Below are 25,230 nucleotides of genomic sequence, written 5' to 3' on the forward strand. Positions count from 1 at the left end.
GCAAAGCACTCTGCTCTATGGGAATGAAGAGAAGCGACAAAAACGCAGCAATAAATCTAAACGTTAGAGACAGTGCACCACAGCTAACTAAGATAACACATCTGACAAATTTAATAATGGTTAAGTTTTGTTTTAATCAGGAAATTTCGACTACTCTTCAAGCAAAGTAGCCCAGAGTCCTGGAGGAGCACAATTATATAAAAGCACATGGTTAAGTGGGAATGAGAGTGTAGTTATGAGAATGATGCCTTAGGGAGGGATCAAGAAATGGAGGGTAGAAGGGTCAATGCAAAACAGAAGACACCTACGGGACATGCATTTTTTTCAGGTAGGCAAGTGTTGCATGTGGTAAATGTATTTATCTGGAGAAGAGCTATGGAGAAGATGAAAGGTGGTTATAACAGATAATACTTTTTTATTCTGCAGACAGAGAGGAGATGGTGAGGGAGAACAGCACGGTGGTGACAGAATTCATCCTCCTTGGTCTAACACAGTCTCAACATGCTCAACTCCTAGTCTTTGTGCTAGTTTTGGTTTTCTACCTCATCATCCTCCCTGGAAATTTCCTCATCATCCTCACCATCAGATCAGACCCTGGCCTCACAGCCCCCCTCTACTTCTTTCTGGGAAATCTGGCTTTCCTGGATGCATCCTATTCCTTCATTGTGGCTCCCAGGATGCTGGTGGACTTCCTCTCTGAGAAGAAAATAATCTCCTACAGAGGCTGCATCACTCAGCTCTTTTTCTTGCACTTCCTGGGGGCAGGGGAGATGTTCCTTCTTGTTGTGATGGCCTTCGACCGCTACGTCGCCATCTGTCATCCTTTGCACTATTCCACTGTCATGAACCCTAGAGTCTGCTATGCCTTGCTCTTGGCTCTGTGGCTTGGGGGCTTTACTCATTCCATTGTACAAGCAGCCCTTATTCTCCGCTTGCCCTTCTGTGGCCCCAACCAGCTGGATAACTTCTTCTGTGATGTGCCACAGGTCATCAAGCTGGCCTGCACAGACACTTTTGTGGTGGAGCTCCTGATGGTCTCCAACAGTGGCCTGCTCACCCTGCTCTGCTTCCTGGGACTTCTGGCCTCCTATGCGGTCATCCTCTGCCGTGTGAAGGGACATTCCTCTGAAGGGAAGAATAAGGCTCTTTCTACATGTACCACACACATTATCATTGTGTTTCTGATGTTTGGACCTGCCATCTTCATCTACACTCGCCCATTCAGAGCCTTCCCAGCTGACAAAGTGGTTTCTCTCTTTCACACAGTCATCTTTCCTTTGATGAACCCTGTGATTTATACCCTTCGCAATCAGGAAGTGAAAGCTTCCATGAAGAAGTTACTGAGTCGTCACATGGTTTGCTGAGCAAAATAGAAGATGAGACAAGCAACAAAGGAGAAAATCCAGTTGGAAATGATTATATCACTTACTCCTTAATGCACTGAATCATTCAGTTATTTTAGCAAATACTACATTTATTAAGTACTTGCAATTTTCAGGCACTATTCTAGCTACGTGAATAAGGCAGGTAAGATTCCAGGTCTCTTGGGGTTATATTCAGGTAGATAAACACAGGTTAAACTATTAAATTGAAAACAACCCATAAGATCCAAAAGAGATAGTGCTCTGAAGCAAATAAAAACTAATGTTCTGATAGAGTTTGGCTGGGAGATGGTAGTTACTTTGCTTTTGGTTGTTAAGCAAGGTCTTTTAGAGTGGTGATTAGCTGATAACCAGACAATCTGAAAGAAATACCCATGGAATTACATGGGGACAAATAATTCTAGAAAGAGAGGATGACCAGTACAAGGGTACAAAGATCTTACGAACTGGTACATTTCAAGGCCAAAAAAGGAATGTAGTAGCTTGTCAAATATGTTGATATATGTAAATAAGTATGTACTAATACTGACTGTACAAAAAATAGTAGTATGTCTTGTTGGGTTTGTGTGTGTGTGTGTGTGTGTGTGTGTGTGTGTGTGTGTGTGTATGTGCATATATATAAATACATGACGATAGTCCTGTAAAATGAATGACATGTAATAGGATTATTATCAATATGATTGGACTAAAATTTGCTTTCTTGTCAGATGTTTTATATTTATATATTTTCACATTTTCTGCTTCGTTTTGGTTTAATTGGAAAAGGCAAAGAAACATTCTTTCACAGAGTCTCCAGAAAAGAATGCAACTCTGCCAACACCTGAGTGTAGCCCAGTGAGACTTGGACCAGACTTCTGACTTAAAGAATTGTAAGATAATAAATTTTTGCTATTTTAAGTCACTAGGTTTGTGGTAATTTGTTACAGTGAAAGAATAAATTGAAACAACACAATCTGGTTTAATAGGAACATATTAAAGTAATTTTTCTTTCACTACCCTTTTACTTTTCATCTATATAGGTCTTTATTATTAATGGTAGTTTCTTGTATGCAACATAATCTATCCAATACAATAATCTCTGCCTTTAAATAGGTTATTAGTTCATTTATATATATCATAAAAGAACCATTTCAGTTAAAATTGACAATGCTTTTATTTTATATTTGTTTCATATGTTTTTTTTTTCAGTTTTTTTCTTGGATACTTGAGTGTCATTTATATTTTCTTTCTTTCTACTTATTATTTAGCTAAACTTTTTCATATTAATAATATTGACCTCTTAGCTATCTTTTTCTTGAGGTTTTTAGTGTTTATTTTATGGTTACAAATACATACTGAACATTTTACTGTATCACAGTCTAAGATCAATATTATATCTTTCCAGGTATCATATATGAAAGTTTAACTGTATACTTCCACTCACCTTCTCTTGATCCTGGTGTTTGTGTTGTTTTATATTAATGTCTACTATTATCCATTGAGATAATATATTCAACAATATATTGTTATTATCTTTGTTGTGTATGGTCTTTTACCTTTTAAAGAGATGTATATAATACAAATTATTTTTATTCTCCTCATGTTTCATTTTGTATAGTGCTATTGCTATGTCTTCGTGTTCACTAATCTTTTCTTCTTCAATGTCATCTCCGTAAGTAATGCCATCCAATGCATTTTTTTCACCTCAGAAACAGGAGAGTTCAACTCCACACTTCAATTTGGATTAAAAAAAAATGTTCCATGATCCTGCTTAATCATTGTATAGTAGCAGTACTACCTCTTCGGGAGATAAGGTAAATTACCCTTTACATGATGGTAACACCTTTCCTTGGCTTTACGTCTCTGGGAAAGAAAATTGAAAAGTGACTGAGCTTGAGGTTAATAGAAATTTTACTGCATCACTGGTGAAAACATCCCAGAACTTCTGGAACTAGGGAGCCTGAAGCTGTGGAAAAAGAAAGCATAAATTCTACATTTGTTTTATGGGGAATGAAGAATGGGGACTATCCTAAAAAGCCTGCAGATTCTTCTTATTGGGAGCAAAATACATATAATGTCATTAAATAAGAGTGTATGCTGCACTCTAGGGGATGCCATCCCAAGATAGAAGGATCCAATTTTAAAATTGTGATGCTCTCTAGTCAGTCTTAATATAAAAGAACACAAACATGAAGAACAGCTCCATCTCAATAGTCAGTTGAAGTTCTATGGTCACATGATCCATTCCTACATGGGCATAGCAGACTACCAGGAGCTGATTTCCAACTCATGTACAGTTCTCTGCTGCACACGGCATGGCCATGCTACATAATCTTATAAAACTACATTATGATTCTCCTATTAGGATATGGAAAACCTTATAAATGGTTTCCCAGCATAGGTAGCTTTAATATTGTAGAATTTGCCGGGACATATGGCCCTAGTGGTAAGGCTACTTTCACTCTGTACTAAGTCTGCTAAGGTGCTTTCCTGACCTAAGTTCACAAAAACTAGAACCTTCATTTTAATCAATAAATAAGTAATATATACATGTTAGAGTATACTGCCTCTAGAACTTGGAGAGGACTACCAGACATTATGCTTTCTTCTTAGTGGTATAGTGACTGAGGTACAAGATGCAATACTTTAACATTTAAGCTGATGTCTCAGCATACTTGCCCTATATAAACTCCCCCAATCTTCACAAATGCAGCAGGACCATACCATCTTCAATGAATGAGGTTTTTGTCCTCACACTTTATTCTTCGCAGTGACTTAATCTGGGAAGAGAAAATGTTGTTTTCCTTATGCCCTATCTTAGGAATATTGAAAACTTCACTTAACTTCCCTGTAAGTAATTATATATCACATGTCCTTGACTAAAATTGTTGGTCTGCTAGTAATCAACCAGGATTATAGTGTTACAGTTAAATTAGATAGAAGTTTATTTTCTAATGTAAAACAAATAGTATCTTGGTTCAATGTTGATATAGTAGTACCACGGTATCTACAGACACTCCAAAATCTCCTGTGTGTACTCTTTTTTAGTAATTTGTCACAAATTATCTGTAAAAATCCCACACACCACGCTTGTATTCCAGAAAGACTGAGTAATAAAAGGATGTGTGCCATTATAGGTCCATTTTCTTTCCAATACATTCTTTTCATTCCTACAAATTTGTTTTGTATTATAGGCAGCCCTAATCCACGAGGACTGCATTTCCAGGACTCTAAGTCACTTGACTTCCAGATGGTTACAAATGAGCATCACTGTTAGATTAACATACAGTGGGAGGAAAAGACAACAAAGAACACACACACACACACACACACACACACACTCAAACTGGTCCCAACATCTGCAGTACTTCTGTGGTTCACTCTGGAACTCAGAAACACTTCCCTGGCTCTAGCTCTCCTAGTAAAATGCACCACAACACTTCCATCTTTTGTATATAAGCTGTTATAACCAAAATAATGGTCTCCCAAGGAAGTCCACACCCTAATCAAGGAACTTGTGAATATGTTACCTTACATGGCAAAAAGAACTTTGCAGATATGACTATTTATAAACCTTCAGGTGGGGAGATTATCCTGCATCAGCTCGTCTTTGGTTTCCCTGAACATTTCCTGTTAGCAACTCAGATATTTTGTCACTTGAGTAATTACTTAACATCCTTCTGTTTGTACAATATTTAACTGATAGCATTAAACTTTAAGCATTTACAGTACTTAATATTAGTACAAAAACTCACACTTTTCCAATTAGACCTGAGAAAATATGGAGTTGGGGAAAGACAAAGGGCATAACTCCCCCAGGAGTCAGCCCCTATAAAGACTTTTCACCAAGTAGCTGCCTAATAATACTGTTTACTTTCATGTTATTGGCCACTTTTACTTGCAAGGAAGGCTGCACAATGTCATTTAATGAATTCAGGTGTCTGTTACTAATGAAAAATGGGAGAAGGCTGGCTACTCAGCAGTCTCTGGTACATGGTCTGGACTCATTGCTAAACTGGTGAGGAAAATAAAGAACTGTGGTTGGCTCAGGGTAGTGAGAAGCAGCTTTGTGCATGGGGCTGGAAACTCCATGGAAGTGCACAGACACCTGATCCCAAGAAAATGAGCTTTCTTTTTCAAGAAAGAAGGAAGGGTCATGGTTGGGAAACTAACAGGTTCTGCAATAGCCAGTTATCAACACTGTTATTCAGCATTGCTCTAAAATTCTAATTAATGCCATAAGGCACAAGAAAGGCATTAGAAAAAATATGTTATTAATGTTTGTAGATTATTTTACAAGTAACCTGAAATAAAGAAGACAATGAACTGGGGAAAAAATTACAAATGAGATTTCCACAATGATACCATTTACCACTTAAATTTATACAAAATGGAATCCAGAGCAATAAAATCAATTACGATAAAGGAAAAGATCACATTAAGGAAAGCATCAAAGTAGGAAATAGGCAAAATTACATATAACAAAAAAATGTGTTACAAAAAACGTGTTGATAATGAAGATGAGAAAATTTTACTGTGTCATAAGTAGGCAGATATTAAGAGGGACATAACATCCTTTTGGATCAAAGACTCAATTTCGTAATTCTGTTCATTTTTCTACCTTTCTTATAAGTGTAATATTGTGATATTGAAATATCAATGGAGCTTGTTTTAACATTAGAAAATAGAAAATAAATCTAATTTAGAATAAAAACGTATGAAACTACCCAAGAAAACTGTGAATGAATAAAGCGGTGGGCGCAAACTTGCCCTTCCATACATGAAATACACTGTAAACATAATGAGTAGTAAAACACGCAGCACCTCCTCAAAAACTACCGGGGGGGGGGGAAGTAAATGAGCACACCTGAAGAAGAGCCTGATCTATTGGCAAATTTAAAAGGTTATAAAGAAAGCATAACAAATTCTTAGTGGAGTGAATTATTATTTAATTGCAAAGATGAAAAATTATCTCACATTATTTATCAATAAATTCTAGACAGGTAAGAGTTTAAATGTGAAAATTTCAGCCTTAATAAAATTTAGAATTAAAATAATCTAGAATATATTTTCCTAAATATCATATTTATCAATGTCTACTATAGAAAACAAACTACAACAAAAGAATGAACATCATACAAAATTCTCATAATTCAACTCTAGTCCTATCTCTCCACTGCTCATCAGAGTATTGAAAATTGTCTTTAAAGTATTATCAATTTTGCAGATGAAAATGGTGTCTCATTTCTGTAATGTCAAAAGTGTATTTTAACATCCCAATTACTTTTTTACTAGTAGTCTCTGAGGAATCTAAAACAATCAAATGAGTTTCTCCTTTGTGCCTTCTACCAAGGGATACATTGATATACTGCTGTCTTTTGAAGTTCAGACCAGAAAATAAAATCACTGGGTGAGAAATATTAAGCATCCATTTCATATTGATGTTACTTCTGAAGTACAGCTGCAAACTCGTAGGTTACATAATCTTGACCTGTTACTCTACCGTACGTACCACATCTATCTCATTATTTTCATTAATAAACCTTAAATGTGTCCATAAGTGATAAGTACAAATGCCAAAAAGATAACTGAAGAGAGGGCTGAAAGGGGAAAATTAAACTGGAATATACCTGATTTTGTCAGAAATGGAAAAAAAATATACAAAATTCAGAAACACTATACCAATGATTACTGGAAATTAAGATAATAGTCCCAGCAATCCAGGCCAACTAAATTATGCTTAGAGAAAAGAAATCTAGAAATCAAATTGTTTGGCTATCCTTATCAGATTAAATGATAATATTCTTTGAATTATATATAGCAGAAAGATCGAGAAAGTTCCTTTATTGTTTTTATAAATGCAATTATCTTAAAAGAGAGATAAATGATAGAAATGCAAGGATAAAGTGCTTGATTCATGACTTTGAAAATCATAGAATATCACCACTCATAAAATATTGATGCTATCATTATACTTGTTAGAAATTATTAGAAAAATGTATGAGAAAATTCAACTTTCCTATGCCAACAGTCTGAAAATGGCCAAGTAGTTAAACACTTTTAAGCTGAAAAAAAAAATTTAGAGGAAGCATCTTATCTAGGACTCTATCTCTGCCAGACCCACGTGCACCTGCAAATGTACTTACTTCATACTTCAAACAAATACAAAAGGTCCAGGAGCCATAGCTTAGGTAAGATCATTATCTTATAGCAAGGGTATGAAGCACAAAAAAGAAATACACATTCACATCTGTGAATGAGAACTAACAAGGATTTCCATTTCCAGTTCTATTACCTTGTGAAAGAAGGAAGTTTTTATGCTACTCTGAATGATGGTGTCAAACATAATGGGAGATTATGGGCCATTTACAATAACTGTGTGTCTTAGTGATAGTAACTATATATATATAAGAGAATATGACTAAGTGCTTATTATGGTTATCTAAATACACTATATTTTTTTCAGATTTGAACTGTGTAACTAAAAGTTTAAAATGCACCCCAAAACCATGTATATTTTATTTTCATTTCTGACAATCTGCATTAGGTCTGGGTCTAGGCTTTCAAAGAAGCAAGGAAAGGACTGGAGATGAACAACAAGCCTGGAATAAAACTTGAAAAATAGAGCTAAAATCAAGAAAATTAGGAAGGGCTTAAACAAGTGAATTTATATAAATTGAGCGCTGACCTATTCCCTTTAAATGTGTGCATTTTTTAATAGTTCATTTCACTTAGCAGAATTCACCTTAGGCAGTAGCATAATATCTATGACTTTTTTCCATCCTTGACAAAGTTAAAGGTTAAAAGAATTTTCAGGAAAATAATTATGAGGGTGGATAGGTCCAAGGAGGCTAAGTAACCAAAGATGGTACTCTCTTCAAACAATACATCACATTTAAAAATTTTTAAAGTCACATTTACAAAGGTAAATGATTCACCTTACTCTTTACCCCTCACTAATGGAGGAAAGTGGAACAAGACTACAACGGTAAACTTCACTAGTCTTAATAATAGTGATTTAGGTTTTTCTATATACTCATATACATGAAAAAATACAACTTAAAAACAAATATCAGATAAAAATGGTTATTTGATCCAATTTTGCAACAATGGATAAGAACGCACAGATGGGATACACTTGACGTCTGAGCAAATGAACTGAAGGGACATGAAGCAATATGTAGATGAACATCAGTAGTTTTGAGAGTCAATGTGGGTCATTCAATTCTAAAAACCTTAATCTTTCCTCATTGAAGCCTAAAGTAATAGGCTTTAATCTCAGTTAATAATATAACTGTCTCCATATTCAACCTTCTAGCCACAATATGCTCATGGTTTGTAATCAGTTCTTTTTAAGGAGCATAATGTAGATTTTGTGATTTCAGCACTATTTGATGTGGCAAACTTTTTTAAAGATTTTATTTGAGAGAGAGAGAGAGGATGAGCACAGGGGGAGGGAGAGGGAAAAAGAATTTGAAGATGACTCCACTGGCTCAGTGCAAGCCTCCAAGGGGCTCAGTCCCACCATTCATGAGATCGTGACCTGAGCTGAAACCAAGAGCTGGATGCTTAACTGACTGAGCCACCCAGATGCCCCTAATATGGGAAACTTTTTACTGCATACTGAGAATGTCACAAACTGTGTTAATAAATGCATTTCCTGAAAAAGATAAAAATCTATTTTGTTGATGCCTTCCAAAATTCTTTGATTCTCATATGAGACAGGATGTAAGTAAAGATCAGGTTTATTGACTTGTTTATTGACTTGTCAGTCCCTATGACATCTGTGTGTTTTTCCCTCTTCTAGGCAACCTCTGACAAACTCATACAAAAGGATGAATGATCTCCCGAACAACAGATCAAGTGTTTCTGAGTTCATCTTGCTGGGACTTTCCAATTCTCAAGAAATTCAAATATTCTTTTTTGCAATCTTCCTTCTTGTCTATGTAGCCATCATAGTAGGAAACCTCCTCATTGTGATCTCTGTGATAGTTGATAACCATCTTCACTCCCCCATGTATTTCTTTCTGGCAAATTTATCATTTTTTGACTTATGTCTTTCTTCTGCCGCAACTCCCAAAGTGATTGCAGACTTCCTTAGAAAACGCAAGACCATCTCCTTGTGGGGCTGCGTGGCCCAGATGTTTTTTATGCACTTCTTTGGGGGTGGAGAGATGTCTCTTTTGATAGCTATGGCCATGGATAGGTATGTTGCAATATGCAAACCCTTGCACTATAAGACCATCATGAATCACAGGGTGCTCATTGTGTTTCTACTGCTCTCGTGGGCAATTGGGTTCACACATACCACAAGCCAGATGGTTTTCACTGCAGGTTTACCTTTCTGTGGTCCTAATGTTGTGGACAGCATTTTCTGTGACCTTCTCCTGGTCATCAAGCTTGCCTGCACGGACACCTATATCCTAGAACTGTTGGTGATTGCCAACAGTGGACTCCTGTCCCTGGTCTGCTTCATTCTCTTGCTCATGTCCTACGTTATCATGCTGGTCACCATCTGGCAGCACCCCTCCAGTGCATCCTCCAAGGCAGTGTCCACACTATCTGCTCACATCACTGTGGTCACTCTCTTCTTTGGTCCCACTATCTTTATCTATGCTTTCCCATTCAATAGTTACTCTGTAGATAAGTTTCTTTCTGTGTTTTACTCTATAATCACCCCCTCCTTAATCCAATTATTTATACTCTGAGAAATCAGGAAATGAAAGCAGCCATTAAGAGACTCAGCAGCCAGCATCTTGGTTCCTGGCTCACTTCCTAAGTAATGTCTACAACAACTGATTGATTGTGGTCTCTGCTATTTGGGGGTTTATGGTCTTACATATTTATTGGAATAATTAAAATGAAAATATTAAATACTATCTATTTTCCTCCCTGAAAATCCATGCAATTATTAAGGTCAGTTTTACTAAAAATCTAATGGAAATGTTCACAGCACAGATTCAACACATAAATAAGTGTGCTTTAATTACTTCCTTGTCTTAGAATTCAGAGAAACAGGGGTGCCTGGCTGGCTAAGATGGTTGAGCATCTGCCTTTGGCTCAGATCATGATCCCAGAGTCCTGGGATTGAGCCCCGCATTAGGCTTCATGCTCAGTGGGGCGTGTGCTTCTCCCTCTCCTTCTGCTGTTTCCCTTTGTCTCCCCTCCACTTGTGCTCTCTCTCTCTCTCAAATGAATAAAATCTTAAAAAAAAAAAGAATTCAGAGAAACAACCCTGATGAACATTTAAAATACATAAGCATATGTCTTACAAAAATTTTATAAAGTTTTAATGGCTCAGTATGGAAAAATAGGTAACTTTAGTAAGATAGCACACTAGATGGTATTTAGTATCAATTTTTATTTCTAAAGTTAGATTAACTTAATAGGTGTTCAAATATCTATCAATATTTGGCAACCGTATGGAACTTCTTAGAGTGGTTGTGATTTGATTGAGGGTAAGAATACTTTCTCACTGGATAGCCTCAATACACTATATATTTAGTAGAAGGTAAAAATATGCCTAAAAATAAATATTTCCAACATATCTTTGAGTACTCAAATAATTTTCAAAGAATCAATATCAACTGAAATATTAAAGATTGAAACCATGAACTGCTCAGTGCAGCTTGCTTTACCAGATCACATGGACACTCAATGCTTTTTCAGCTGAATTCCATCATTCGTGAAACATTAAAAAAATATTTACTAGGTACCAACCATTGTATATATCACATGGTTATAGATACAGACCTGGTCCCTGTTCCAGAGACAGTAACCAAGGGGAGGGATCTATGTTAGGCGTGGTGGTCTCAGAAGATCACTTTAAGGGGAGACACTTATACTAACACATTAAGGAAGCTCTAGAATTAGACATTTAAGCAGGGAAAAGAGTATTCCAAGCAAGAGGCCAGAGTACCTAGACATTGTTAAGTGAGAAAGAGTTTGTGTTAGTATTAAAGAGAGACCTTGGTGAAGGAGATTGATCAATAAAAGAGAGAAGATCTATGCTGAGACTTTGTAGAAAGGAAAGGACCAGAGTTTTCAGACTAGTGGATTCCTTTTTATTGTCAATATAAAGCCATTAATGTGTTTTGATAAAGGGAAAGTTGGGATCCCATGTATTACAGTTTGGTATAGCTCTGCCCTCTTAAATAGAGAACATAATGTAGCAAAAGTAAAAGCAGAGGAAATAGTGGACTATTTCAGATAGTAAGCCTGAATTTATTAAATAATACAATAATATTGAATAAAACAATATTTAAATATTAAATAATAATAATAATACATGAGTTTGTGAAAACTGTAAAGACTTTCAAAGGCAAATTGAAGACCTAAAATTATTTGAACATCTTGGGGACCATCTCTTTTGATGTCTTTTTAAAATTTTTTAAATGTCTCAGTTTAAAAAACATTTTAATATTTTTTTGCTTTTTTATTATGAAATTTTTTGAGTATAGTTGAAATACATATTATGTTAGTTTCAGGTACACAACATTGTGATTTGAGAAATTTATACATTATACTATGCTCACCGGAAGTGTAGCTCCATCTGTCATCATACAAATTATTATAATATTACTGACTATATTCCTTATGCTGTGCTTCTTATTCCTGTGACTTGTTCTTTCCCTAAGTATATGCTTCTATCTTCCACTCGCCTTTACCTATTTTTCCCATTTCCCCACCTGCCTCACCTCTGGCAACCATCAGTTTGTTCTCTGTATTTATATTCTAACTCTGCTTCTTTATTTTTTAATTCTTTTGTTTTTTATATTCCACATAAGTGAAATTATATTGTATTTGTCTCTGACTCATTTCACTTAACATAATACCCTCTAGGTCCATTCATGCTGTTGCAAATAGCAAGAATTCATTCTCTTTTATGGCTGAGTAAAATTCCATTATATATATATATATATATATATATATATATATATATATACACACACACACTAAGGGCAGGTTGATTGCAATATTATATATGCAATATTATATGCAATATATGCAATATTATATATATATATGTGTGTGTGTGTGTATATATATATATATATATATATATATATATATATATATATACCATATCTTCCTTATCCATTCATCTAGTGATGGACACTGGTTGCTTCCATATCTTGGCTGTTGTAAATAATGTTGCAATACATGTAGGGGTGCATATATCTTTTCAAATCAGTACCTTCATTTTCTTTGGTTAAATAACAAGCAGTGGAATTACTGGATCATATTGGAATTCTACTTTTAATTTTTTGACGAATCTCCATACTGTTTTCCACAGTGGCTATACCAATTACAGTTCCACCAACAGAGCACAACTTTAAGTCCTCACCAACACTTATAATGTCTTGTCTTTTTGATTCTAGCCATTCTGACAGGTGCAAGGTGTTACGTCATTGTGGTTTTGATTTGCATTTCCCTGATGATTAATCATTTCAGGCATCTTTGCATGAGCCTGTTAACCATTTTTCTTTGGAAAAATGTGTATTCAGGTCCTTTGCCTATTTTTAATTGGATTGTTTGGTTTTTTTGGTGTTGAGCTGTAGAAATTCTTTATATATTTTGGATATTAACCCCTTCTTGGATCTATCACTCCCAAATATTCAGTAGGTTACCTTTTTGTATTGCTGATGGCGTCCTTTGCTGTGCAAAACTCTATCAAACTTACATATTTTCCCTCCTTATCCCCTTTTTAAGTATATTTTCCCTACTTTGATTTGGCCTAGACAATGTGTTCCTAACAGTTCAGCTTTCTTCTAAAAAATTCTATGTGTACCATCCTTACCAACTGGTTTCAGTAATCAGGTCGGAGTTCCCATTATTGTTCTAATATTATCTTTCTGATTTCTATATTTAAGAATCTTCTTCTTGCAAACATCTCTTCAAATGCCACACAAGCCATGGTATATATTTCTTCACCATAAATATTTTTATTTTATTTTTTTATTTTATGGAGAGAGAGAGAGTGCAGGAGTAGGGGGGGGACTGGCAGAGCTAGAGGGGGAGGGAGAGGCAGACTCCCTGCTGAGTGGGGAGCCCAATATGGGGCTGGATCCTAGGACCCTGGGATCATGACCTGAGTTGAAGGCAGATGCTTAACTGACTGAGCCACCCAAGCACCCCATCCATAAATATTTTTAAAAGGTTTATTTTTCGTGGCAATTCTACTTGCTAGTGGCTATATAAGGAACCAAATTTTTAAAAAATTCTGGGGTTCAATTAAAAAGTATGAGAAATCTATTAACAATGTCTGCTATGGGCTTTGGAAATGAATGTGGCACCACATTTATCATATATTTACTACCCTCACTTTCTTGTAACCTTTTCAAGAGCATTTTAATCAGAGCAACATGGAAAAGTCATATATAAGAGTAAATACAGAAAAATTTCTGCAGCATATGAACTCATCTGCAATCATATACTGTTATGCTGTTAGCCTTTAGAATTTTACTTGCTTAATTGCATTGTTTTATAAAGTTCTGCTACAGATCTTTCTTAATATTTTTGAGTCATCACAAAGTTCTATAGAATTATAAAGGGCTAACAGAATTCTGTATCTTTAGAATGGTTGATTGCAAAAATCCACTAAGTAATCATTTATTGATTACCATTATTCATTTATTGATTACCATGGTGAAAGACTCCCCTGCTTGCTCGCTCAAGTTCTCTGCTCTCTCTCTCTTTCTTCCCTTTACATGATAAAAGGAGATTTGTCTCTGTTAAGAGCTGGTCTATACCATGAAGTTCCTTCTATGCCTTGTTCAGTGTGGGCACTATTCTAATTTTACTTGAATAAATGCATTCAATTATCAAATTAATCATAAATATCCAGACTGATGTAATCAAATTGATAGAATTATAATTTCCTCAAGTCTATCATCTATAATAGATCCATTTTCTATAAATGTGCTCATCACCACCCAACCAAAACACCTGAGTTAGAGCAAAGCACTTACTAGAGAAAGTTCACATGGCTGATACTCTTGGTGAATTCACAATCCACTTAAATAATGAGAGAGTAAGTCCCTGTTCTGAACTCGAGGGAACACTAGCATGTTTATTTAAATAATTCCCTTTGGTGGTTGATCACCAGTCAGCACCTTATGTATATGATTCTTTTTTTTTTCACCTGCAGATGACTGTCATATATATTCAAGGGGGTAAAATAAGATAAACAATATATATATATATACAGGATGTCACAGTGTCTGAATGTCTTTGAAGAGACCACTCCTCAGCTAGAACCGGTAGGATTAAATATCAGTATTAATAACAAACTGCAACTGTACACTTCAATAAAAGAAATCTCAAGCTGTCATAATAAATGATTTCACCTGTCATAACAGAATTGGATCCATCTATCTGCTGGATATATTTTATGAAGGGGCTTGTAAATTTTCAAAAAAGGCTAAATTAATAAATATAAATTTTGCTTTTAATTTTCCAATTTTACAAATTAAACTAAAAAATTACTTTTATAATTCTCAAGATTCTCTCCTGTTAGTATTTTGAGACTGAGGACTGCGTAGTTTCAAAGCTATGCATAACCAGTATGTAGACTCAATTACTGCATGAAATATATACCAATGATAATATTAAATCTTAATAATGAAGACAACTAGGTAATTATACAATTTATATTTCATAGAGAAAAATGCTTTCATTAACACTGTCTTGTTTACCAAGTCTTCCATAGTAAAATTCTTCTGTGGTTCTTACTGATTTGAGTATCCTTACATCATAAGAAAATGAGATAATGCTAAAGATAGAATTATGTGAATGCACATACATAAGAGCTATATGTAGTCAATGAAACCCACGAATATATTCCATATATGTTACCCTGGGGTCTCATAACAATATGTGAGGTAGTAGTGTAGGTATCATTTCATTTTTATGGAAAAGTAAATCAATGTTCAAAAGTTAAGAGTACATTTCCCTAGTAAATGCTGAGGCCAGGACTAGAATTTAAATCTTCATTCTTGATTCAGTTTTTTTTTAAACTCTGATAGTTAAGCTAAACAATAACCTCTGAATATTTCATTAACTATTAAGCCAAAAAAAAGGAAATTCAGAGCAGATTTTCCACACTCTGTTTTGGTGCTTCAGGACTAGAACGAGGTTTAAGTATGTGCTTCTATGACTGCATAGGTATGAGTCTGGATCTGTGTGTTTGGTGTACTCACTAACAGTTTTTTTTTTTTTTAAGGAAGGAAAGAAAGGAAAAAACAAAAACAAAAAAACGAAACAAAACAAAAAACCTGGGACCAAAAGATCTAAATCATAATGAAAAGTAGATAAAAGTTAGCCAACAATATCAGGTCAATGTGGAAACACATACAGAGTACAAGTGTCAAGGCTGTATGAGCCAAAATAAGAGTTGAGTCAGTCTGCACGCAAGTGTGATACTGTGTCAGAGGAAAGCACTGGGTACAAAGATGATAAGCATTTAGGAGCCAAGGAAACATAAAAACTATTAGTCAAATGTTTGTTGGTTGTTCAGAGACCATCTATATACACAATGTAAAGGAACAAGAAAGAAAATTCTAGTCAAGAACCCGGCAACAATAGATTCAGGAAAACAGGCAAAAAGGCTCAACAGTGGAGGTCACGAGTTTTGTTCAGAAATCAAAGTATTAGATACACAGCACTATTCAGAAGAAGGAGGAAGAGGACAAGGAGATGAGGGGAGGAATGAAGAAAAAAGAATAAGAGAAATAGGAAGGAAGAAAGTATAAAAGAAGGAAGAGAAGGAGTGAGGAAGTAAAGAAGGGAGGGAGAGAGAAAGAGAGAGAAAGAAGTAAAGAAAGAAACCTGGACACTGAGAAACATTTATGGTCTTGTCTGGAAACTTCCTAGGAAGGTTGTTTTATTATAATTTATTATAATAAGGAATAAGTGAAATCACTGGTACACCTCTTTAAGATAAAAGAGAGGGGAGGGATGCCTGGGTGGCCAGTTGGTTAACGTCTGCCTTGGGCTCAGTTCATGACCCCCGGGTTCTGGGATCGAGTCCTGCATCAGGCTCCTTGCTGAGCAGGGAGCCTGTGTCTGTGCTCTCTCTCTCTCTCTCTTTCCCTCTGACAAATAAATAATAGATAATAAAATCTTTAAAAGGAGAGAGAGAGGGGTGATAATACAGTATAGCTGATAGAGAAATTACGCCAAAGCAATTTGCTGAAAAATATAACAACATCCATGCACCTGAGTATTTTAAATTAGGGAGAGGGAAAGAGGCAAAAATCAAATACGAGTCACCAGCGCCACAGAGTTACACTATATTACTACTATGTTACTACTCGCTTGAACTAAATCATTTGACTAAGGGTCATTTGGCTCTTTTACATATTGGCCTATTGAACTCATGGTTCATAAACACAAACTCATGACAGAAACAGCAAATCACTGTGGAGATGCACTCTATGCCTGCAAACTGTGTTTACAAATTTTTACAATGACTTTCTTATCTTTTGTGACTTTCTGGTTGAAAATAAATTTGGTAATGTGAATGTTGCTTGAATTAATAAATTAAATGTATTTTTCTGAAATGTTCATTTTTTTTCTCTTTCTATAGGAATCAAATACTTTCTATATGTCTATAGCTTCAAAACTATCACAGGTTAAATTACCACTTTTTCCAGATTTTCTACATTTTAATGACTTTCTGAAAAGCCCTACATAGAGTAGATGGATATAATGAATAGCTCAACATCTGAGTTTGTATTGTTAGGACTCACCAACACTCGGGAACTTGAGGTTTTCTTTTTTTTTAAATATTTTTGTTGGCCTATGCAGTGACTGTGGCAGGAAACCTTCTCATCGTGGTCACCGTAACCTTTGACTCACTTCTGTACTCCACACCAATGTACTTCCTCCTTGGAAATCTGTCCTTCCTGGATATGTCGATTTCCACAATCACAACCCCTAAGATGGTCACAGATCTCCTCAGGGAGAATAAAACTATTTCTTTGTGGGGCTGTATGGCTCAGATGTTCTTCCTCCACCTTTTAGGCGGTGGTGAGATGACTCTTCTCATAGTCATGGCTGTTGATCTGTACATTGCAATATGCAAACCTCTTCATTACACATCCATCATGAATCGCCGGGTCCTCGTGGGCTCTGTGCTGCTATCATGGGCTGTCGGTTTTGTGCATACCATGAGCCAGATGGTTTTTACTATCACCTTGCCCTTTTGTGGCCCCAACATAGTGGACGATATTTTTTGTGACCTTCCCCGCGTTCTAAAACTTGCCTGCACTGAGACCTACGTTCTGGAGTTGCTGGTAACTGTTGACAGTGGTCTGCTGTCTTTCATCTGCTTCATACTCCTGCTCATTTCCTACACTGTCATTCTGGTAAGTGTCCGACGTCGATCCTCTGGTGGACTCTCCAAGGCTCTGTCCACACTGTCTGCTCACATTAGTGTGGTCACCCTGTGGTGACCCTGTTCTTTGGACCATGTATCTTCATTTATGCTTGGCCATTCAGTAGCTTTTCAGTGGATAAATTTCTTTCTGTGTTTTACTCGGTTATCACACCCTTAATGAACCCCATTATTTACACTCTGAGGAACCAGGAAATGAAAGCAGCCATGAATAGACTGAGGATCCAACACATCAGATCCAGACAGACCTTCTAGGCAACAATCATAATGATGAAGCTTTTTAGTGTAAAATCCATGTGAAATCCATCTCAGAAGATTCTATGGACTATGCAAAATGTAAGCCACACAAAATGTATATTTTTAGTATTGTAAAAATTTAAAATATGCAAAATAGTATTAGACATACATATGTGTGTGTATGTATATATATATAATCAATCACACTATTGGTCATTAACATGGAATAAACTATCCAAGATTTTTGAACTGCTGAAATGAAGAAAGAAAATTAATTGTTTTAAGATAGTATATAACCCTTTAACATTTAGGGACACAGTATTACTTTCAGAAGGCACCGCTTGTTTCTCATGAGTTATTTAGGAGATCATTCTCAAACTCAGGAGCTGACTACACAGCCTCTTCATTTCCATCTTCATGTCCTTGTTCCTCAATGTGTAGATAACAGGATTCAAAATGGGTGTAATCATAAAGTCCAAAATGGCAAGAAATTTATCCACTGACATGGTGGGAAATGGCCACACATAAACAAAGATGCATGGTCCAAAGAACAAAATCACCACGGTGATGTGAGCTGACAGAGTAGAAAAGGCCTTAGACAAACCACCACGTATGGAACGTTTCCACACAGTGACCAGGATGAAGATATAGGAGATAAGCAATAAGAAGAAGGTGCCCATGGAAATGAACCCACTGTTGGCAGTAACCGTGAATTCCATTCCGTAGGTGTCTGTGCAGGCAAGTCTGATAAACCAAGGAAGGTCACAGTAAAAGCTATCTATCTCATTAGGACCACAAAAAGGCAAGTGGCCAACAAAAGCTAACTGGGCCACTGAATGAATGAAGCCAATAGCCCAAGCACCAGACAGAAGTAAAATGCACATCTGCGGGCTCATGATAGTCAGGTAGTAGAGGGGCTTACAGGCCATGGCAATGAGCAGCACTATCTCTGATCCACCCAGGACATGAAGGGCAAATATCTGGATGACACATCCCTGAAAGGATATGGTTTTGTGCCCTGAGTGCAGATCAGATATCATCTTGGGAACCATTAAGGTAGAAAGACACAAATCAATAAATGAGAGATTGGCTAAAAAGAAGTACATGGGGGAATGTAAGTAAGGGTCAAAGGTCACTGTGAACACCACAAGGAGGTTCCCCCAAACAATTGTTACATAAAACACTGTAGAGAAGGCAAGGAGAAAGTGCTGCACTGGTCTATAGGTAGAAAGTCCCAAGAATACAAATTGAGACACTTCAGAGTAATTTGCTTCATACATTGGCTTTGCCTGGTGAACCTAAAAGACCAAACCAAAATAATGAAGAAAGAATTTATCAAAAATTATTATTTAAAAACACAGATTTGAGTCTTGTTTCATTAAGTCTGATTTTAAGAAGAAATCTTCAGTAACAGCCATAAGGTGTTTTCTTTAAAGCATCATTTTTAAAAAAAAAAATTTTAAACATTAACTTTTTAAAAAACATTCATATATTAATTTATCCATTCAGCTAATATACATAAAGAGAATAAGGTAATAATCCTATTGAGGATCTACCATCTGCCTGGTACTGTGTCAAGTTTTGAGATAAAACACTGATCTTGACTTCAGGAGGTTTACAGGCTAATGGTGGGTCTAGACATTAAATAGCTTTATACAGATAGAACTCTGATAATAGATTTACAGGAAACGAACAGAGTACCATCAGAACTACGTGACTCATTCAAGTGGTGATTGTTCAGATTCTGCTTAACAAGGACTTACTACTGAAAAGTAGAGTCCAGACTATGGAAACACCATGTGCAAAGATCATGAGACAGAAAGGTTAGCAGAGCAAGAGGATGAACAATTGAAATCAGGCTGGAGTAATAGGCCAGCCAGGATGCAAGCTTGTATCTGTGAATTGAACTTTGCCTTACATCCTAAGAGCAATAGAAAATTATTGGGGATTTGAAGGAGTTGCTTGCTATATTTCTGCTGTCAAGCAGTCACCAAAGCTTCGATGTAAAGAACTAAATGAAAAGCCTAAGTAAACTTAGTGACCTCTCAGATTACTGAAGAATCATATATCAGTGTGGACAAGGTTAATTATTCAATCAACAGTGTTGGCACAAGGAGATGAAACTTGGAAAAATGTAGGTCTTTGCCTTTCAAAATGAACTCAAGGAAATTTTCAATGGATATTTAAATGTCAAGAAAAAAACAAAAGAAATATATAAATACTTAGACATTAAGAAGGAAAATGCATTCTTCTTTTTTTTTTTTTTTTTTTGAGAGGGAGGGAGGATGGGCAGACAGAGAGAGAGGAAGAGAATCTTAAGCAGGCTTTAGGCCAAGTGTGGAGCCCAATGCAGGACTAGATCTCACAACCCTGAGACCATGACCTGAGCCGAAATCAAGAGTCATACACTTAACCGACTGAGCCACACAGGCACCCCTGGAAAATTCTTTCTTAACATCCTTCATTAACAAAACAAAGAGGAAATAGCTGACAGTAACCAAGACATTAAAATCAAAATAATATCATATGTAGCTATACATAGATAGAGAAAGATAGTGTATATAGATATGCATATTGATATTTTTATATGAAGATGGAAACACTATAAAAATAAAAGTAAAAACACTGTGGAAAACATCAGACAGATGATTAGCATTTTTAATATGAAATTAATTCCTCTAAATACATTTCAAAAATGTAATATACCAATTTTAAAATGAATAAAACATGAAAACTATTAACCAAAACAAAATGCCTATTAATCATAATCATATGAAAAGTAAAACACTCAGTAATCAATTAAATATAAATAATATTATGTCAGAGTGCCATTTTGTTCTAACAAATTGTCTAAGTTTTTAAAATATTGATGATTTATCATGGATGAGGCTGTGAGGAATCAGATACAGTCATTAATAGTGCTTTTTATTATTTAGAATTTAATTTTTCCACATTTAACCACCTAGATTTAATATATCCACATTTCCCTTTATAAATTACGGATTTTGTGTTATTCTTTAAACTTTCTCCAAATAACGATTAGCCACCAAGTACATTTTAAATGCATTTCTTGCATTTGTGGTTACATAACTGCATATATTTGGCAAGTCATTGAATTGTATATCTAAAAATTAGTGACTTTTATTCTGTGTAAATTATACAGCAATAAAAGTGATTTTAAAATGTAAAAAAAAGATTAAAAATAGAAATACCATATGATCCAACAATTCCAGTACTGGGTATTTACCCAAAGAAAACAAAAACATCTATTTGAAAAGATATCTGCACTCCTATGTTTACTGCAGCATTATTTACAAGCTATGGAAGCAGCCTAAGTGTCCCCTGATAGATGAATGGATGCAGAGACATTGTGTGTGTGTATTCGATTATATGGGTTATATATTTATTAGAATATATGGACTATTACTGGAATATGGAATACTACTCAACCATAATAAAGAATAAGATCTTGCCTTTTGTGACAACTTTGATGTTGTGCTAAGTGAAATGAGTCAAGACAGAGAAAGCCAAACACCAAGTGGTTTCACTTACATGTGAAATCCAAAAAGCAAGACAAACAACAATTAAAAAAACAGAAACAGACTCATAAACACAGAGAAGAAACTAATGGTTACCAGAGGGGCGGGGGTGGTAGGATGGGCAAAGTACGTGAAGGGGATTAAGAGGTACAATCTTCCTGTTCTAAAATAAGTAACTCATTAGAATGAATATACAGCATAAGGAACATAGTCAATAATAGTATAATAACATCTGGTGACAGATGTAACTGCATTTATCATGGGGAGCACTGTGTAATGTATAGAATTGGTGAATCATTATGCTGTACACCCGAAACTAGTATAGTATTGTATGTCAACAATACTTCAATAAAACAAGCTGCAGAATTCTTTAAATTAACAATAATACATACGAAAAAAGGTTAATTTTCCTTAACTTATTTTTTATAATATTTTTTGTTATGTTAGTCACCATACAGTACATCCCTAGTTTTTGATGTAAAGTTCCAAGATTCATTACTTGCGTACAACACCCAGTGCACCATAGGCTGGTGATGGGTATTAATTTTCCTTAATTTATGACCAAGAATCTCACTTCAAGAAAATTTGCTTACTGTTATAATAGATAAATTAAAAAAGAAGCTATAGGGCTACCTATTAGCACCATAGTTATTTAAAAAATATACGCAAGTAATGAATCATGGAACTTTACATCAAAAACTAGGGATGTACTGTATGGTGACTAACATAATATAATAAAAATATTATTATTAATAAAAAAACTTCAAAAAAATAAAATTAAAAACATCAGAATAAATTTACAATTAATAAAAACAAAAAATATATATGCAAATATACATATGCATATGTATGTAGTTAGGCATGCAAACATATAGATATATACATACATATATGATTACATGTAGATATACTCATATATACATTTATTCATATACATAGATAATGCCACGTCAAAACAATACATAAAACAGCTTGAAGAGGCTTCCACTGGCCAAAGTGGGGACAATTTGAACATCAAATGGTTAATGACATTTTATTTTGAAAAACTGAATAAGAATAAAGTCTATTTGTCCACATTGAGATTAAAAATCAAATATAAATACATCATTGGCAGGAGTATGGGTGCACCGCTGTAGACTGATTTTTTTAAAAAACAATATAGGAAAAAATGGATTATGCTCTATTTATCAGTGCTAAACTGAGTGTGTAAGTGATCCTTGACTTCTCTCAGAAGGCACATGACTTAATCTATGTGGGATCACTTCCTGTAAATGTTCTGTAATTAAATCATGAAAGCCACATACTTGCTCAAAAAAAAAAAAAAAGTGGTGAGAGTGGATATCCTTGTCTTGTTCCTGACCTTAGGGGAAAGGCTCTGTTTTTCCCCACTAAGGATGATGTTAACTGTGGGCTTTTCATAGATGACTTTTATTATGCTGAGATATGTTCCCTCTAACCCTACTTTGTTGATGGTGTTTTTATCATGAATTGGTTTTGTATTTGTCAAATGTTTTTTTCTGTGTCTATTGAAATGATCATATGGTTTTTATCTTTTCTGTTTTTGATGTGATGCATCATGTTTGACTTGTGACTATTGAACCACCCTTGCATCCTGGCAATAAATCTACTTGATCATTAAAAAAAGAAAAGAAAAGAAAAAAAAAAGAAAGGAAAAGAAAAGAAATAACCTAAATGTCCACAATAGAGAATTAAAATATTAATAGTAATTCCACCTGAGGAGGCATTCAATTTTGTATATTGAAATCAAAGTCCATACTATGAAAGATATGAATAATTTAATTAAATAAAAAGAAATGGTTATAAAATAAAATGAATAGGAAACCCTAATCCCTAACCCTAATCCTTTGGAGAAGTCTCTGAACAGCAGGATACCAGGCACCTATCCTAACCCTAACGCTAGATCTGAGAAAAAAAAATTAGTAGGAAACCCATTTTTAAAACTTATATATCTATGGAAAAAATAGAAATATGCTTATCTTTAATGCTTATCAATATATTGTTACTCTCTGAGCTTCTACGTATTTATTAGTTTGAACCATACGGTATTGTTCTTTGTGAAGCTCCAAAGATAAATTTAATGTTACAGATTTCAATCTAATACAGTAACTTATTTGTTTCTTACATAATTTTCTAATTATGATTAATGATACCTTATCATTAAACAATCAAATCCGATTATAGATGCTTATTCCACACCTGAATTAAATAACATGAGTTCCTCCACCTGCACTGCCAATACCAAGCTTTTTTTTTTTTTTTTTTTTTTTTTTTTTTTTTTTTACAGAGAGAGACAGTGAGAGAGGGAATACAAGCAGGGGGAGTGGGAGAGGGAGAAGCAGGCTCCCCGCTAAGCAGGGAGGCCCATGCGGGACTTGATCCCAGGACCCTGGGATCATGACCTGAGCCGAAGGCAGACGCTTAACAACTGAACCACCTAGGCGCCCCCAACACCAAGCTTTTGTCCAGACCCCACTCTACTAACAACCATCTTTCTTATATCATCATTCTTCCCTTTGCCACCCCGCATTATACCCAGCTTCTGCATGTCACAAGTCTGCGCTTCCTCAGCAGGAAAGCAGCAGAGGTGGAAGCATCAGAATCCCTCTACAGCCAAGAATGGACTTGAGGGGTCAGGCCAGGCAGTAATGGGAATCCCGAGGATTATGGACACGAATACAGTATTGTAGCCAAAAGGAAACACTACAAGGGTGGTGCTAGGAGGAGCCACCACAAGAGCAATGGATGGAGAATTTTACAGCCAACAACTAAGATAAAATACAGCAAAATTAAGCAAAGGATAATGGGATAATCACAGAGGTGAATAGCAGTGGCCATGACATCTCAAAGCACCTATAATCAACTCCATCTGAAGATTTTGAGCACACAATGCGTGGATATTTTAAAATGGGGATATTACAGGGGCGCCTGGGTGGCACAGCGGTTAAGCGTCTGCCTTCGGCTCAGGGCGTGATCCCGGCATTATGGGATCGAGCCCCACATCAGGCTCCTCCGCTATGAGCCTGCTTCTTCCTCTCCCACTCCCCCTGCTTGTGTTCCCTCTCTCGCTGGCTGTCTCTATCTCTGTCGAATAAATAAATAAATAATCTTTAAAAAAATAAAATAAAAATAAAATGGGGATATTACAGAATATAAAAAAACATACACATTTAGTATGTTCCCAACTGTATAAAATACATAAAAATACTTTAACAATGAACAGAAAAGTCAGTAAAAAGAAAAAAATAATAAATTTTTTCTTAGTAGGGAAACTGGGTGTTTGACCCTGTTTTTCTCTTTTTAAAAAATTTCCAAATGTCAAAAATTCCTTTATTAATACAAACTGCCTTAATTTGGTGCATTTCAGTAAGAAGAAAAAATATTGTCATCAATCAGAGTACTATATTTGATAGAAAAAATCTATATTAACTCCACAAGGAGGAGGTCTAACTTTAAAAAGTGGGAAGGCATACACAGGTAACTAACACCATGAACAACAGCAACACGTATGACTCTCCGATAAACATATTTATTGTTCAGTCTCATCATCAGTGATCACCATCAACCTTCATTGTTTTTTGTTTTACTGTTCAACAGAGAAAGAGAAAGAGAATTCTCAGTATTATCAAGGTTTCAATATAAAAGTTACTCTTATACATTCATGAAGGGACTATAA

At 35.4% G+C, this 25,230-nt stretch overlaps 3 protein-coding genes and 1 pseudogene across 3 annotated transcripts; 3 read left to right on the forward strand and 1 right to left on the reverse strand.

Annotated features, from left to right (window-relative positions):
- The first annotated feature begins 437 nt into the window (after positions 1 to 437).
- LOC125282702 (olfactory receptor 4N5) lies at positions 438 to 1,364 on the forward strand. The gene has a single exon (XM_048218376.2). It carries the CDS (start codon positions 438 to 440, stop codon positions 1,362 to 1,364), a length of 927 nt encoding a protein of 308 aa, XP_048074333.2.
- Positions 1,365 to 9,196: 7,832 nt separating this feature from the next.
- Positions 9,197 to 10,140, forward strand: LOC125282697 (olfactory receptor 4K13-like). The gene is given in 2 exon segments (XM_048218358.2): positions 9,197 to 10,040; positions 10,043 to 10,140. Coding segments are annotated over 2 exon segments (942 nt in total).
- Positions 10,141 to 17,063: 6,923 nt separating this feature from the next.
- On the forward strand, positions 17,064 to 18,015 carry LOC113249028 (olfactory receptor 4K13-like; annotated as a pseudogene).
- Positions 18,016 to 18,356: 341 nt separating this feature from the next.
- LOC113249035 (olfactory receptor 4F6-like) lies at positions 18,357 to 19,277 on the reverse strand. Its single transcript, XM_048218378.2, has one exon. It carries the CDS (start codon positions 19,275 to 19,277, stop codon positions 18,357 to 18,359), a length of 921 nt encoding a protein of 306 aa, XP_048074335.2.
- Positions 19,278 to 25,230: the final 5,953 nt, after the last annotated feature.

Source organism: Ursus arctos, unplaced genomic scaffold (genome assembly GCF_023065955.2).
Source record: "Ursus arctos isolate Adak ecotype North America unplaced genomic scaffold, UrsArc2.0 scaffold_33, whole genome shotgun sequence".
Lineage (NCBI taxonomy): Eukaryota > Metazoa > Chordata > Mammalia > Carnivora > Ursidae > Ursus > Ursus arctos.